The sequence below is a fragment of the Hippoglossus hippoglossus genome, chromosome 16, assembly GCF_009819705.1.
Source record: "Hippoglossus hippoglossus isolate fHipHip1 chromosome 16, fHipHip1.pri, whole genome shotgun sequence".
Classification (NCBI taxonomy): Eukaryota; Metazoa; Chordata; class Actinopteri; order Pleuronectiformes; family Pleuronectidae; genus Hippoglossus; species Hippoglossus hippoglossus.
The window spans coordinates 14,152,034-14,168,604 of NC_047166.1; the positions used below are offsets into that span (position 1 = coordinate 14,152,034).

Sequence of the window (16,571 nt, forward strand, 5' to 3'; positions counted from 1 at the left end):
ATTACACTATTAAATTAGAGATGCTGACTGGTTTGCACATTTCTTGAGTAGTTCGGGAGTTTTCGATTCAAATGAAATGTAACGACCGCCCCCCCCATTTACTTGAATTAAATCAAATTTTGCACAATTATTCCTTTACACTGACAAATAAAAAAAGAAAGCTGAAGTCCCAAGGCTTAGATGCATACTTTGCCAAAATGCAAAACAGTTTGGGCCACAGCTCCTGATCAGCAGACTGAGGTGAGACTGTCTCCAAGGACAAGAATAAACTGTCAGGTTCAAACATGGAGAGTCCTGGAGGTGCTGTAAAACATCTGTGTTTCCATGGCAACTGGGGAAACTCCATCTGCTGTGCTGTAAGCCTGAACAGGCATGAGTAAGTGGGTATGTTGTTTCCCCAGTCAAGACTGAAGTGTCCTTGCTGGACAATAAAACATCCATATATGTCATAAGCAAGAGCACTATAACAAAAGTTCAATGTATGTTGTAATGCATAATGTATGCTGTAAGCATAGCGAGGGGGTATAACACATAATAGATCTTCCTTAGATTTGTAAATGTTTATAAACGATTTGTCATCCTCTGCTCATAAAGAAGAGTTTAAACCCACAGCCTTCACTCAGGAGCTAAAACCAGCCTGCAAACCTAAAATAAATAATGTGTCATTCATCACTGATAAAAACATTTCATTCTAGATGTAATTTATTGACCATATCGTCCATCTCTGTGTCAGACTCATGGGTCGAGGTTAAAATTCACCTAATGTAACTAATAACTAATTAGATTCACGGTGAACTGACACCTCCTGTCGATAGGTGTCAGTGTCGCGCAGCAAGCCCGTGCCGATTCCCTGTAGAAGTGCGCCATCCGTAGAAGAGGATTGAGGAGTTTCCGTTTTTCTGGCCTTCTATATTTTGCTGTGGCTAATGGGTTAGCTGCTGCCACTCGTGCTAAACGCCGGTATTTTGGCCCGACTCGGAACGTCTCGCTTAGCGACCATGGACAAGCTGTTTGCGGTTTGCTGCGGGGACATACCAGACTATTGATACGGCTCCAATTTGGTTTCCATGTGAAAGTAAGCCAACGTTATTGTCCATGAGCTAGTGGAGGCTAACGTTAGCATGGTAGGGTTGTAGCTTAACAAGGCAAGCGCGCGCTCCGCAAATTTACAACAATAATAAATATATAGCCTGACTAGTTCATTTATTTTACAAATATTAGGTTGCATAGAAACTAATTCTTATAACTATACTTGTGTTGGGTTAATACGACGCGTATTTCATTAGCTTGAGAGTGTATGACACCTGGTAGAGTTCATGGACTCGACTCAGAAGTTTGGACTTTTTAAAAGGGCAATAAAGAGCAAATAACGATAAATAGTACAAGGAGGCAATAAGGGATTGGGAGAAATATTGGTTTTGGCTAAGCATGCAGTTAACCGTGTATCTGTTAGGTTAACTTGGTCCTCAGAGCCAGATTGTGTCAGCTGCCAATAACATGTGGGGTGTTCCTGATTTTAATATTTGGTATATTCAAGTAAATTCTGCTGTTTGCATTCAGTATGATACATTATGATACTCTTTGCAGGAAGGGAGCTTCAGAGGGCTGCACATCATCAGTGAACACATCCATGCCCAGCCTGATCATGGAGAGAGAGCCGCAAACACTGCAAAATATCCTGGAGGATGGATTAGGCAGGGATTTGATGGATGCCGGCCGGTTTTGCTTCAACTGTGAGCAAATATTTTCAGATCGGAGATCCCTGGAGCAACATGTTTGTCTTGCTTCAACTCACATCTGCTCCTGTGGAACCGAATTTACAAAGTACGCAGACATGTTAGACCACAGCACGACACATGAACCAGGGCACCAAGTCCTTGACCACGAAACAATAAGAAAGCGCAGAATTGAGAAGCTCATAGCAGAGGAAGAGCAGCTGATAAGATTACAGACCGGTGACGTCGTCTGGGAGGCACCGAAATTGAACATTGTGCCATCAAAATCCCTGGCAGTGAAGCCCATGCCGCAGGTACCCATTAAATCAGCTTATAAGCCACAAGTTCCCATGCAGTCCGCACAGATTTCACAAGTGCCTCAGTTGTACCCCTCTGCGTCAAAAGCGTCCCTTCCCCAAAAGTCTGTCAGCTCTGCAAAGGGCGTGAAGAATATTTTTGCAGGTGTAGGTTCACCAACCGTGGATCTTTGGACACTTTACCAGCCAGTTGTTTTGCTTAAAACATCACGTCAGTTTAACAAGATAATGCCATATGGTTGTGGTAAATGTGGGCAGTGTTTTTCATCAAAAACTTCTCTAATCTCCCACCACGGCTCCCACGTCACAGATAAAGTTTCAGGCTGTATAGGATGTGGGCTGCTGCTCTCGAGCAAGAAAGTCGTGCCTCGCTTCCATGTCTGTAACTCGTCCAACAATGTTACCAAATTCAGACTCATTACTGCGAGACCGGTGGGTTTCAAGATGCCAAATGAAGCCCGTACAGAGAGTCAGAAACTGAGTGCCCAGGGGCCACAGGCTTCTACCTCTATACAGCTGAAAAGGCAGTATCCCAGTGCAACCAATAATGGCATCCGGAGACCTTTTGTCCCTTCCAACCTGCAATTAAAACACCAGGATATCAGAAAATACCATAAAAGCGATCAGGGGCGTCATGTCACTCCGTCGCTGCAATCAAGAATTTGGAGTCCTAGCACATCCAAACTTTACAACACTGTCTCCCTTCCATCTAAGAGTCAGAGTCCAAGTCTGACTGCATCCAATAAAAGCAGTCACTGGATTCCTCACTCCATGCAGACAAAGATGCCCACAAACATTGCATCAGCTGCATCGAGCAAACCTTCTCAGATGTCCCCTGCATCAAATGGGTTCAAATGTCGAGTCTGTCATCTTCCTTTTGAATCTGCTCAGCTCCTTCAGAGGCACAAGTGTATCAGAGCACGAGAGTTTATGGCACAGCATGGCCCGGGTGGCAGACAGCAATACAAAATAAAGACTGTGATACCAATGACAAGCCCAGTTCCCATTCAGATGAATGGTGAGAGAAGATTCCAGGTCCCAGCTGCTGGTAACATGAAGAAAAGCCAAGTTGTGGCTGTCGGTCTGGACCGAGAGCAAGATGCAGTTCCTGTGAATAAGAAAACAGGAGGGGCTATGGACGATGATTGTTATATTGTTGAAAGTGGACCAGACAAACCTGCTGAGATGATTTACCAAGTAACCTCATCTGTTCCTATTAAAACTTGACAAAACTATAGCGCTACATCCAGTTTGCATGTTACATTTTATGTTAATGATGGACCAAGTACAGGAACATTGCAGCCTCTAGGTTGAACAGCATCCACTGGTTTAAGTTTATCACAAAGAAGTACTTTCAAAGATTAAGTGTAGGATGTTTAGTGACAACAAACATGCATCTTGAGCTGGATTTCTCTCCTCAGCACAGTAAACGGGATTAACTACAGATTATGAAGTTGGTATCTCTATGGTTATAGAAGATGTACATCAACATTGCTCATTATTAAATGTTTGTGCATGGTTCATCCTTATATGATGGGATAACCAGGCACTGCGCTTTGCTTTTAAAATATGTTTTTGTATGATCAGATATTGTGTTGTGTGACTGGGAACTGACCACGATACCTTGTGTGTTCTTGCCAGTTCTGGGAAACTTCAAGAATACATTATATGTTGTATTAAACTGTATTTTTAAATTCCGTGTGTGTGTGTGTATGGGAGAATGCAAAAAAGATATTTGTGAGATTATTCACATGATCAATTGACTGAATGTATTGTGACTTTAACCCAAGAGCTATGCAAACACCTGAACTGATACCATATGTTATACAACAGGAAAGTCCAGTTTATGATGCATGACAAGCACAGTAAATGTAAGACTATCAAAATATTATGGCAGATAAAACAAATTACATGAAATCCTAAAAGGAAGCCATGATTGGAAATATATTGATTCTGATTGTGGCAGAAAAATAAATGGGGCAAATCAATTTTTTTGTTTTTCCACAAATAAGTACTGATCTAGACTTCTGTAACTTATTTGAGTCATTTATATAGAACTATGCATCAATTCTATCTAATAATGTGGCTCCTCATCTGCCATGATGACATGAACCTCTTCCTCCGACTTATTTAGTTCATTCAGGTGCAATTATCTGTGCGTCCAGCAGATGGGGCCATTTCACAGAAAAACCACGGTGCTGAACGATGAGGTCGATATGCATCGTGGAAGAGGAACATTCTCTACCTGTGTCTGATTGGTTTGTATAAGTTGCCTCACTGGATGATTGGTTAAGGGTTTTAAGGGTAAGCCAATCAGAGACAGGGCAGGGACCGGTCTTCGCCCAACTCGGCTTCTATTGGGAAATTTGTGCATGCGGCGTTCAGGTGTGTTTGTGCGCTTGTAATCTCCATCACTTTGAGTAGAATCAGAGAGCAAGCGCCTTATGTCTGAAGAACATATAGACGAGGGTGAATGATGTTTGCACAGGTGGTGCGGACCCACTCTGCTTCAATCTGCAACCTGGAGGGATGTCAGGCCCATTTCTGGTAGTTTATCTCCCTGTCAAATCCACAACGTTGGTGCAAATCACATTTCCAGCAACCAAAGTGTATGTCAATAAACATTACATCTCATCAAACACACAACAAATACATAAATTAATACTTAAAGACACACTTATGGTTGCCAACCTTTACACTACTGGACCTCCGAGGGGGGGTTAGGGTTTAAAGGTAAATTTAAAGTCATTTATAACCCACACCAAGGAGGTTCTGTGCCATTTTGCCTCTTGTATTTATTTTTGGTTTATTGAAAACAACGGTTACAAATATGAACCTATTAAGACATATTAATGTATCTAGATTTGCACTGGTGTCAATGCAGTATTAAGGAGGAAAAAAAGAAAAACGCCAGCAAAAGTAGAGCAAAAGTTAAATAAATGGATAAAATAAATAAACTGAGGGGCTTTATTCAATCAGGATAAACAAATCCAGTAGAGAAAAATGTTTCAGGGCTTGTCTGTCATGCACTGAAGAGATTTTGCAAATGTCTTATGATATGGGGATCAACTTTTATTTTATTTTTATTTTTTATAATTAGTATTGAATGATATAATGTCAGTGTGTAAAGTGTTTCCTTAACAGAATCGGGTTATTTATTAAAAAAAATAATCATATCCATATCTCTTTTGACTGGAGCCAACTCTCACATGAAGACCACACTGGAAGAAAACACGCTACAAAGCCTCAATGTCCTTCTCACAAAAACTACACAAGTTGTCATTCCAGTTAAATCGTTCACGTAGGATGGATACATATCATTGTAAATTTTAAATGCCTGCTTTAGGTTGGTCCTCGTTAGCTTTGACACGTTTGAAATCCGACCTGCAGCGAAGCGGAAACTTCCCACAGCCCTCGAACATGCTCGCTGAGCTCGGCGTGATGTTCTCCTCTCTCCGCATCGTCTGTGGATGTGGACTGTGCCGCTGCCGCTGTTCGCCCTGAGGCCAAGAGAGAAAACCGGGCTCACGTGAACAACTCCCCGGTCCATGCACGTCTGGTGTCTTTTTTTTCAAGGAAAGCACCGTACCGACACAGCACGGCATACAGGAGCTAACTTGAGCTAGCCAGTCGCTAGCCAGTGCAGCAGCGGTCAGTGCATGGCTACGCAGAGACCCGCAGCCCCGACTCTCCCTCACAGGCAAGCACTTTGTGTTTACTTCCGCCCGTGTGCGCACCAGGGTCCAGGAATAGCCCACAGTATGTTTGAACTGCTTGAACAGACACACAGGAGCTGACATTGTGTCTAACGGGTTGTTCCGTGTGGCCTGTGATGTTTAATGAGCGCAGCTAGCATCAGGCCTAACGATAGATAGCGGCTACGTTGATATTTTGGTGCTGGTGGCTTTTTAATCAGCATTGATGGCTGTAGCTGTCAGATTAATGCTGTTTTCCAAATATACTCTGTTGTGTTTATGTTAGTTTTTGTAATCATACTCAAAAGCTCAGTTTTCCTTGTGTGTGCATGAGATGAAGAATGTAGGAGATATAACAGACAGGGTGATTATAGCCCAGTGCGCATTAGCTTTGCATTGTGTCTGTATTGCTTTGCAAACTGCACCAGACTACACAGGTGCATATTGTGTTGTCAGGCTCAGCACTGGTTCATGTGGGAACTATAAACGTGTGTAGCTTGTGATCAGATCAATGCATACACAACTAAAAGTTTCCCAGTTCATACCAGACAATCTCTGTCAATCATAAAAAATAAAATAATAGTAAAATCTTATATTAAAATTCTGGGTCTAGCTCTACTCCATAAACTTCTTAACAATGCCATTTTAGAACTTGGGAGCTTAGTTTAACATGATTCTTTGAGTGTTTGTATTCTTGGCCTCAAGAATTGCTTATGTTTTACAGGATCGGGTTTAAATTTGTACTCAACATCCAAGAAACCCTAAAGTTAATGTGCCGAGTTATTTTACAGTGATCAAATTCCTTAAAACCAAAATCTTTTACTCAAACTAGCTGCCACTTGTTTTCATTTTCTTGCACCCAAATGTTGATTCAGTGTTTTTAATATAGTTCTGTCACATCTGTGAGGTATTTATTCTTCTGTTTGTTAATTGATTTTTCGCAGATCATGCTTTCCCGGTTCAAATCCCGGGTCTTCTGTGAGGAGTTTGCATGTTCTCCCCGTGCCTGCGTGGGTTTTCACCGGGTACTCTGGCTTCCGCCCACAGTCCAAACACATGCAGATTGGAGTTGGGTTGATTGTAGACTTTAAATTGACCGTAGGTGTAAATGGTTGTTTGTCTCTTTATGTTGACCCTGTGATGCACTAGTCTGCCTCTCGCTCACTGTCAGCTGGGATTAGCTCGAACCTCCCAGCAACCCTCAAAGGATGAGAAGTATAGATAATGGATTGATGGATGGGCAGATCTTTTCACTCCTTCATCATTTAATTATTATTATCATATTACATTCAGTGGTTTTATTTCACGGGTAGATATACGTTTTTGTGTTGACTTCAAGGTTTTCCGTCTCTGTGTGATATCTATTGAACTTGGTTTTCATTGAGCTCAGGAAATGTGCAGGTTACAGCCTGTGATGGTTTACTTTGTTGGATTACGTGTTTGGCTTAGTTGGGAACTGACCAGGAAGTGGAGAAGTGGATGTTCTAAATTGACAGTTGATGCCACAGTTTGCCTGCATCACAAGTACTTTTTGGTCAAATAAAGCTTTCTACAGAAACAGGGCTGCAACTTGCATCCCAAAAGCAAACCGCGTCGCTTGCTGAGGATTATAAATACAGAGAATTCACAGATCTTACAGCTTGCACAGGGCAGTCCATCAGACCTGGACAGCAGTGGTGTCCCTTCACTGCTGGAACAGAAACAGATGTAGATTCACAGATAACTGAAATTAAAGCGCTCACACCAACATCTGCAGAAACCCCTTTTTCAGTAATCCGCCCAGACCTGTTTCAGGTGGGATTAGCCCAGACTTGCTTTACTGTTTTCTAATGCAAGCAGCTGACAATGTCAAAATTTAGTTCAGCAAAGTTTACAATTGGGAAAAAATGTCAACATTTTAAACCAAGAAACTAAGATTAATCCTTAACCTAGCTGTTAAAAACTGTCACTGAACCCAATGGGTCCAACAGGATCAAAATAGAAAACCTTGTACAGATATCTACCTATGGAATAAAACCACTGAATATAATGTTACAGCCTTAGTTATTTAGGAATTTGCTTTTAAACATGATGAACTTCTAATATAACATGTTTAATTTACTTAAATATCTGAGTTTCATGGAAATAGAAAGAATCCATGGGGAAATAAACAGTCAAAATATCTTAAGAAGGTTTTTAGCTAGATCAGTGTTTTTAAGTAGGACTAAATATATCATAAATGTGAAAGAACTATATTAATATCAAACAGAATCACAATTTGCTTGCAAGAAAGTGAAAACAAGTAGAGAAATTCAGGTGTTGATTAAGAAATCAAATCTTCCCATTTTTGCGAAAAACAAATAGTTTAAAAAAGAAACACATAGGAAGAAGTTAGAAACTGGTCCAGTGATTGTTTACATCAGGCCTCTGTCTGGTTCAGATTGACATCATGCTTCACTGTAGACACTTGTACTTTAATCACTGATTTGAATCAGGCAAATGAACTCCCTGCCTTACACCTCTTGTTATAGTGACCAGTGTGCAGAGCAAGCAGTTTATTCCCAGCTGTGATATTTCAGGGAATATTTATTTATATTTTATTGCAGACCATGTGACGTGATAACATTTTGCTGTAGGAATACATGTCACTGTATTTGTTTATTTTTTGCGTTCCAACCTTCTTGTCACTTCAATCCACAGACTTTTGACATGGGGAGTAAAATGTCCTTCAGCAGAGGAAGCAGTGACCAAAATACCGTCTCTGACCTAACGTCTGTGACACCTCATCCTCGCAGTTCCATTCATGCTCCTTCCGACTGCAAGCAGGTAGCTAGAGAGAAAAAGAAACGCGCATAACGCTCCAAAACTTTCGCCCTCTGTTACAGCATGAATCTTCTGCTTTTAAAACGTGAAGGATCTTGTGTTTGTGTAGGGCCTTTGGCATTTAAAGGCTTTACATGCATTTAAATGCAGATTCATTGATATAGTTTATGTTTTGATGGATGTATAGTTATTTGCATTATCCTTTTTTATTATACAGCATATGTACATGGGATTTTGTTCTCAATTTGGGCTAAAAATTCGTTTCTTTTCGTTTTATTAGCATGAATTATCCTTTTGTGTGTTTTTATATTTATATATATTCTAAGATACATACCATTTTTACATTTGTGACAAACATTTATTTTTCTTCCACAGATACCTGAGGATAAGAGATGCAGTGACGAAGACCTGGACTCCAGTTGGAGAGAGGAAATGAAGGCGACAGAACCGAGTCAAACTGCCCCTGAGTCCCACTCATCGTGGACTCTGGAGTCTGACGGCCATGTTAACTCTGAAACAGGCAGCGGAGCTAATAGTCAGCAGAGTGAGCACATGCCATCACAGGTAGGGATGGAAGCAATGGCTCCTGCGATCGTGTGCAGCTCAACAACAGACACTCACAAACAGACTGTGGAGGTCTGCAAAAAACGCAGGCGCACTCGTAAAATTAAAACGCGGTTGACTGCGGCGGACAAAAACAATCCACATACCGCTGGGGTTGATGCCGTTCAGCACGAGGAGATCAGCACGACAATACCTTTGCCAGCATGTTTGGAAAACCACACCAGTGGTGATGTGCCTCACACTGTAGACGATCCTTTAATCAATAATTCTGCTCCTCGTACTGTCTCAGATGGTAAAGTAGAAGACGGTGAGCCTGTGTTGACAAAGAGAAGAGGGCGGCCAAAAAGAGCCCAAATTACAGCTTTTAAAAACATCTTTACTGAGGCAGCCGATGCCAATACCCCCGGTGCTTCCGCTCATGTCAGCGACATTAACGGTCCTGCAAGGAGGCTGAGGAGTAGAGGAGAGAGGGAGCCTTGCACACAAGATGAACTCACTGGATCTGATGCATCAAATTTACAAGCCGTTAAAAGAAGAAGGAGTAAACTGGCTGATCAGCAGGTTCCAGCTAAAGTGTCCAGACTGGAGGGTTCCCAGGAGGTCTCTGCAGTGTTGGGCAACAACACAGGCTGTGGGGGGAGAGCGGAGACAGATAAGCTGGTGGAACTAAACACTGACAAACAAGAGACTGAAGCAGACACACGGGAACATCAGTGCTCCCCGCAGTCAAGAACAGGAGAGCAACAGACAGAGCAAAAAGCAGTTGCAGTACCACAAAGGAGACTGCGTTCCCAGGCAGCAGCTGAGCCGGACGTTATTCCCTCAAAGGATTTAAACAGTCTAAATAAGATAGTGGGCATCACTGGCAGCGACAAGTCACACTCACAAAGCAGTCCTGACTCTCCAAAAGACACAAACATGCAGAGTACAGAGCTGTCCAGCACTGATGTTGTATTGTCTACAGAAGAATCACCCAAACTTGTCGGCAGCCGTCCTGCTGTTAAAACTGAGAATATAGAGGCGGAGCTGGATCATTTAAATCTTGTGTCAGAGTTGAACAGTCCTAAATCTTCACAACACAGTGCCACCACCACACTTAAATCTAAGGGTCCGAACAGTCAGCAAAACATGTTAAGGCGCAAGAGAGGCGGCAAAAGGAGGAGGAGAGTAAGTAACGTGTTGATAAAGAGCGAGCAAGTCGTTGAGGGGCATGAAGGCGGCACTGACACCCAACTCGCAGAAGACTGTGCAGACGTGGATAAGGAGGCCAAGTTAGAGGATGACGCAAATGTTATCTACATTAAAAGAGGAGGCAAAACTCTGATGAAGTGTGGCTACTGTGGTCGTGTATTTAAATTTCAGTCCCAGTTCGTCATCCATCAACGGATTCACACTGGAGAGAGACCGTTCAAGTGTTCCGAGTGTGGCAAAGGTTTTACCAAAAATTCCAACTTAAATCTGCATCTCAAGACCCACAGAAAGAGCAACATTTATCAAAAATGCCCATTTTGCAAGATCAAATTCTCCTGCTCTGAGTACACTTCTCATATGGAGATGCACGCACAAGAGATGGCCCAGGAATCCGAGAATGACAAATCGGAAAAACAGAGCAGAGGGGTTGACAATGAAAATGGTCAGGCACCTCAGACACCAGTTTCCCCGGGAAAGAAACAAAGGAAAGTGTGTCAGTACTGTGGTAAAACGTTCCCCTTTCAGTCCGCGCTTGTAAGACATGTGCGTGTCCACACGGGGGAGAAGCCTTACAAGTGTGATATATGTGGCAAAGCTTTTGGTCAGGCTTATTTCCTCCGGGTTCACGAGCTCACGCACTGGTCTGTGAAGCGTTATAACTGCACACTTTGTGAAAAATCATTCACTCATTACAGCAATGCAAAAAATCACACATGTCGACCCACGGGAGGAAACGACGATTCAGAACCCAACAGACGTGCAAGGCCTTCACTAACGTACACGTGCCACATCTGCAAGAATGTTTTTGACCATTTGCAGGAGTTCAACAGTCACATGAAAGCCCACACTGGTGCTAAGCTTTACCGCTGCTTGTTTTGTGACAAGCTGTTTGGGGTAATGTCTGAATTTAACACCCATCGCAACCAGTGCAGAGAGAGAAATGCCTCCAGCTCTGCTGTAAAGGAGGAAGACAGAATGTCGTTGATACAGTACACAGTGCCTGCTCTGAGGTGTTCGTCAGCACACTACTCGGCTTCTCCCATCACAGCTGCAAACTGCGAAACACGGACAAAACAACCACAGTTGATCCACAAGAAACGCATCGCTAACCGAAAGAAACCGTTCCAGTCAGTCATACCGGCCCACCAGCTCTCGCACCTCGTGTCCAAGTTAAACAAACTGGACAACAGGTCCGACCCCAGGAAATATCTGTGTCCGAGCTGCGGGCGACAGTTCAGACACATGGGCAGACTCCGAGCCCACATGCTCACGCACGCCCCGGGTCAGAGTTACACTTGTACTTGCTGCGGTAAGACGCTACAAAACTGGAGAAAACTGTGGCGTCACCAGAGAATCCACAGACAGAGACACGGTCGCTTCACTTGTCCTCAGTGCGGGCAAGGTTTTCGGTTTGCAGAGCCTTACAAGAAACACATGAGCGAGCACCAAGAGTTCCAGTGGGTTCAGTTCAGGCCTAAGAAAGTGTTTCTGCCTTATCAATGTGAGCAATGCAGGTGCAGCTTTAAGACTCTCGACTTGCTGTTCAGTCACCAGCTTTGCCATTCAGCATCGCAAGACACGCACAAGGACACTGCTTTTGATGTATACGATTTATCAGATGAGCATAGTACACAAGCAAACAAGATAACGTTTACCCCTTCTACTAACAACTATATTGCAAGGGTACATGAACTTGAGGACAGCTTTTTTCCTCTGAGAACCTCTTCCAAATATCCAGATCCACTTCCTCCAGAGTCACATCTAGTGCCCGTGATTTCTCTTGTCGAAAATCCGGGTGTAGTTTTGGGTGAAACGTCCCCGTGTCCCAGCACCACGCACTCAATCCAAGACAGAGAAACCAGCCATGACGGAGAAGATGGAAATTCACTTGGAAAACCCATTACACCTTTGAGAACTGTGAAAAGATGCACGACCCCAAATCCCAGCGACTCAAATGATGGGTCTTCAGATGGTATTCAGTGCGCTGTGTGTGGTAATGCCTATCCTGCCATTTCAGACCTTTATCAGCACTATTTACAGCATGCTAGAGGCCAGGTGTAAGAATATGCATACAAAGATACAATTCCTCTATCAATTTGTTCAAACAGTGGGAAAAATACAAACATAGTCACTTAAATACCTGGAAATTATTTTTAAACTAATCATATGACAAGTTTCCAATTTTGAAGACGTACACTGAAGGCCTGATCTACTAAAGGTTAGTGTAAAAACGTGTGCAAACTAGATTTTACCCGCAAAAGAAAATGCAAGCTGATCTGCCAACGATGCGCACTGAGGATTGCGTTCAGAATAACACACACTGTCCATTTAGTACGTTTGCCTTAATGAATATGCAGTATCGGGCATTTCTGCCCGAGTGCGCAAAATATTGGGAGGAGTAGATGCAAATACTTTAATTTAGCACACACACTGATTTACAAAGCCTAAAAATAATTGCGGTGACTGTGTCTACATTTAGGGCCTGATCTACTAAGATCCCAAATAAGCAGTGCTAAATTGCGTGTGAATTATAACAGATTGCACATTCGGTTGGTTACATAATTGCGTAAATGATAACAGGTGCAAACATGTTAGAGGCAGTAGTATTTAGATTAGTGTTTTTTCTTGCGTTACTGGTTTCCGCCATGGAGCATTACGGAGAGCAGAGTGAGCACAAGCACAAAGCGAAATTGAATGCCATGGAATGGGAGGTGTTAGTGGAAGAGGCAAACAAACATGTTGCTGAGCTACAGCAAAGAAATATTAATATAACTCAAAGAAATGCGATATGGGAGAGTATCTGCGAGAAAGTAAATGCTGTGGGTAAAACAAAAAGAAGATTACAGGACATATGAAGAAGAGCAAAAGAAAAAAAAGCTCATAATAAAACCGTGGCAAATAAAACAAAACTCCTTCCATGCTGTCTCCTCCTCACCACAATAACTACAGCCATCTGTGCTCATCGCTGTACCGATTAGCACCTACCTTTCAAACGTATTCAATATAGTCACAATCACCGCAATTATTTTCAGCCTTTGTAAATCACAATGCGTGTGTTAAATTAAAATATTTGAATCTACTCCTCCCAATACTAATAGGCACAGCGTCACTCTTTATTTGGGATCTTAGTAGATCAGGCCCTGAATGTACAAAAGAATAATGAGACTACATTTTCAACTTTACACTGAAGCCACTACGTTTACTTTGGTTTTTCTTTTGGTTTGCTTTTTTCTTTGAAAGAAGCATCCCTGCATTCATGTGATTGGCTAAATAGCAATACATTTCAACAGGAATTATAACATTTGTGAATGTTCGAACATAAAACATCAGAAAAAAAATAGCTGAAGCATTTTGAATTTGTGTATTATCTTGTTGCTCTGAATCATTGTGCCAACTTCTTTATTTTCACTGCCAAGTCAGTGTGCAAACAGCTGATCAGATTTCAGACTTAATTTATTTATAAACTCCTTGAGTTTCTTTAATTTAAAGTAGTTGTAACTGTAAAATCAAGTTTTTCTCATCTAGTCACTCAATATTATGAGCAATTACGTGAATGGTCCATATAATTTCAAATTCATTTCATTAATTTACTGACAAATGTTACTTCTGAGGATTTAATATCAATATTCTGGTCTGTAAGTCAAACTGTAGCTAAAATGTTTCAGAGAACACATTGAACCAATTCCAAATTAGTTTTCCTGTTGAAGGACATGCGGCTGCTTTTGTGTTAACATTTTTAGTTATTTTCAGTGTCGGCACTTATCACGCCCATGTTTGTCAAAGAGTTTGTGCTGCTGTGGATTTGTGATGTGTTGGCTGAATCAAATGATGCTAAATTTCTTTTAGACACCTTCCACACCTTCAGCACCAAGTTCTGTCAAACAGCCATGGTTGTTCACTACTGCTTTTTCATGCTTATTTCCCACATGGACACCCTGATCGGTTGTAAATAGTTTAATCTACAGTTTGTCTTAAAAACAATAAAGGTCACTTTTGTATTAATTTGTGATTGTTTGTTATTTCTAGGCAATAATGTGTCACCATGAAGTGAAACACCTTTTCTCCACATTTAAGAAAGCCTTGAGATGCTGCTGCTGCTGAAATCTCTAGTGATGAAATTATGCTAAATGTTAAGACGAGAAAATATTTTAATATATCGATTGATTAGAGAAGTATATTGTGAATGAACATTTTAAGTACAGTAAGTCAGATTTAATACTAGGAGGCTCATAATGGTTGGTTTTAATTGTCCAGTACTGTGAGTTTGAGTGAAATGTCTTTGTTCTCTCCAGAATCCAAGCAGATGAGTTTGAGTTTTTTTTTATTTATCAAAGGGATGAGCAAAAGTGACTATGAAGTGACTTTAGTTGGCGGACATGGTGCTGCGGATCCAGGCGTTGTAGTTGCAGACCCTGGTGTAGACTCCAGGCCTGTTCCTCTCTGCACAGCCGTAGCCCCAGGACACCACACCCTGCAGCTGACCGTCACACACCACGGGGCCACCAGAGTCTCCCTGATAGGACACAGACAGAGAACAAGACGTGAGCAGAGGTGTCCTCAGGTTTGATACGTCCACCTGAAGAAACAGTGAAGATGACTTTAGCTGGTACCTGGCAGGAGTCCTTGCCTCCCTCGAGGAATCCAGCACAGAACATGTTGGAAGTGATCTGTCCAGGGTAGGATTTCTTGCAGCTGCTGTCGCTCAGGATTGGGGCATCCATACACATCAGGAGGTCAGGGTAGTTGTCTGGAATAGAAAAGGCCAGTTTAAGTTAATACTCATATACCATCATGTACCTAAAACCTTTCCTGTTGTGTTTGCAGTGTTTCACTGACTTCCAGTGCCGCTCATGTTGCCCCATCCAGAGATCAGACAGCGGGTGCCAGCGCTGGCACAGGTGGAGGGCAGGGACACGGAGCCGACGTAGCTGTTCAGGGTGAGGGGCTTGATCAGCTTGATCAGCATGATGTCATTGTCCAGGTTGCGGCTGTTGTAACTGGGATGACGGATGACCACTTTAGAGCTGACGAACTGCTCGGTGCCCTCTCTGACCGCAATGTTGTGCTCACCAAAACGCAGCTGGAAGCGGCTGACAGAGAGGCACATGGGTAAAAAAGTGTAAGTCATGTGTTTGGAGAAACAGTTATTACAGTTAAACAAGTGGTTTTGAATGTAATTGTCCACACTTACGGCTTGTAGCAGTGAGCAGCAGACACCACCCAGGTGCTGGAGATCAGGGAGCCTCCACAGAAGTGGTAGCCAGAGTTCATAGAGACCTGGTAGGGCAACGCGTTCTTTCTGCACTCGTAGCCTCCAACAATCTTGTCATCCTCATCAATGGGAGCAGCATCTGACAATAGAATAACAGAGTTCAGGTTTTCCACAACAGCAATTTTCAAAGAAATCTCACTGTGAAAACCCATCAGTCCCACCCTGTCACAAAGTGGCCAAACCCACTTTAAAAGGTAATTTAAAAGGTACGACTTGTTAAGTCTTCATACTCACGTGCCACAGCGAACAGAGCCAGAAGAATGAAAGCCTTCATGATGGAGTCAGTTTGAGCCTCGGTGTCAGCTCAGCTCCACTGCAGCAGCTTTTATACCCACTCTGTCCCTCTGATATCACATTGGCCAAGGACACATATTTCCATTTTTTTACTGTTATCTTCTTGAGTAACTTGTGTGAGAACACATCTGGAGGATGAGGGTCTACCTTTGACCTGGGCCCACAAATACCCTGACACATGCAAAAAACCTGAAGTACGGGAGACTCCATTCCATGTATATTTTAAGAAATATACCTCAGTTACACTATAACCTTCTGATTGGGTGATTATCACTCTTTTGTTCTCAAAAGTATTTGACATTTTGAATTTGTTTCGTTGTGTTAATGCTAGACCAATTGTCAGGTGCAACATATGTCTCATATTTTCATAGAAACATCAGTGTTCAAAGCCATGTTGTACTTTAATTATCTGTCTTATTTATTGATAAATAACATCGATACATGTCACCTCTGATCTTGGATTATTATGTACACAGAATATTTTATGACCTGTAGTTTACAGTCAGAAATGTATCCATGGTATTTATCATTAAATGACACAGATAACTAAAGTACAACATGGCAGTGATAAACCTTGTGTCTTTGTGAAAAGAGACATGTGGTGCACTTGATGATGATTTATAATCATCAGTGAGACAGATATAGATTCAAATTATAAAATATAAAAACTGAGGCCTAATTGCATTAAATCAATAATTTTCTAAAATGTGTCTGCCACTGT

The 16,571-nt window shown here is 42.1% G+C and overlaps 3 protein-coding genes across 6 annotated transcripts; 2 read left to right on the forward strand and 1 right to left on the reverse strand.

The window, feature by feature from the left end:
- The first annotated feature begins 854 nt into the window (after positions 1-854).
- Positions 855-3,723, forward strand: LOC117776599. Its single transcript, XM_034610677.1, has 2 exons — positions 855-1,075; positions 1,588-3,723. The coding sequence occupies exon 2, from the start codon at positions 1,631-1,633 to the stop codon at positions 3,257-3,259; it is 1,629 nt and encodes a 542-aa protein (XP_034466568.1). The 5' UTR covers positions 855-1,075; positions 1,588-1,630; the 3' UTR covers positions 3,260-3,723.
- A 1,668-nt stretch (positions 3,724-5,391) lies between these two features.
- Positions 5,392-13,116, forward strand: si:dkeyp-84f3.9 (zinc finger protein 91). 4 transcript variants are annotated; one of them, XM_034610672.1, is made up of 4 exons: positions 5,392-5,732; positions 6,672-6,825; positions 8,407-8,532; positions 8,905-13,116. In XM_034610672.1, exons 1-4 carry the CDS (start codon positions 5,692-5,694, stop codon positions 12,343-12,345), a joined length of 3,762 nt encoding a protein of 1,253 aa, XP_034466563.1. In that variant the 5' UTR covers positions 5,392-5,691; the 3' UTR covers positions 12,346-13,116. The 4 variants fall into 4 exon arrangements, with proteins under 4 accessions (XP_034466563.1, XP_034466564.1, XP_034466565.1 ...); XM_034610673.1 differs by having other exon boundaries at positions 6,672-6,795; XM_034610674.1 differs by lacking the exon at positions 6,672-6,825.
- Positions 13,117-13,511: 395 nt separating this feature from the next.
- Positions 13,512-15,846, reverse strand: LOC117776609 (trypsin-3-like). The gene is made up of 6 exons (XM_034610692.1): positions 15,791-15,846; positions 15,476-15,635; positions 15,121-15,374; positions 14,895-15,031; positions 14,603-14,797; positions 13,512-14,520 (listed from the first exon to the last, which is right to left on the reverse strand). Exons 1-5 carry the CDS (start codon positions 15,828-15,830, stop codon positions 14,648-14,650), a joined length of 741 nt encoding a protein of 246 aa, XP_034466583.1. The 5' UTR covers positions 15,831-15,846; the 3' UTR covers positions 13,512-14,520; positions 14,603-14,647.
- Positions 15,847-16,571: the final 725 nt, after the last annotated feature.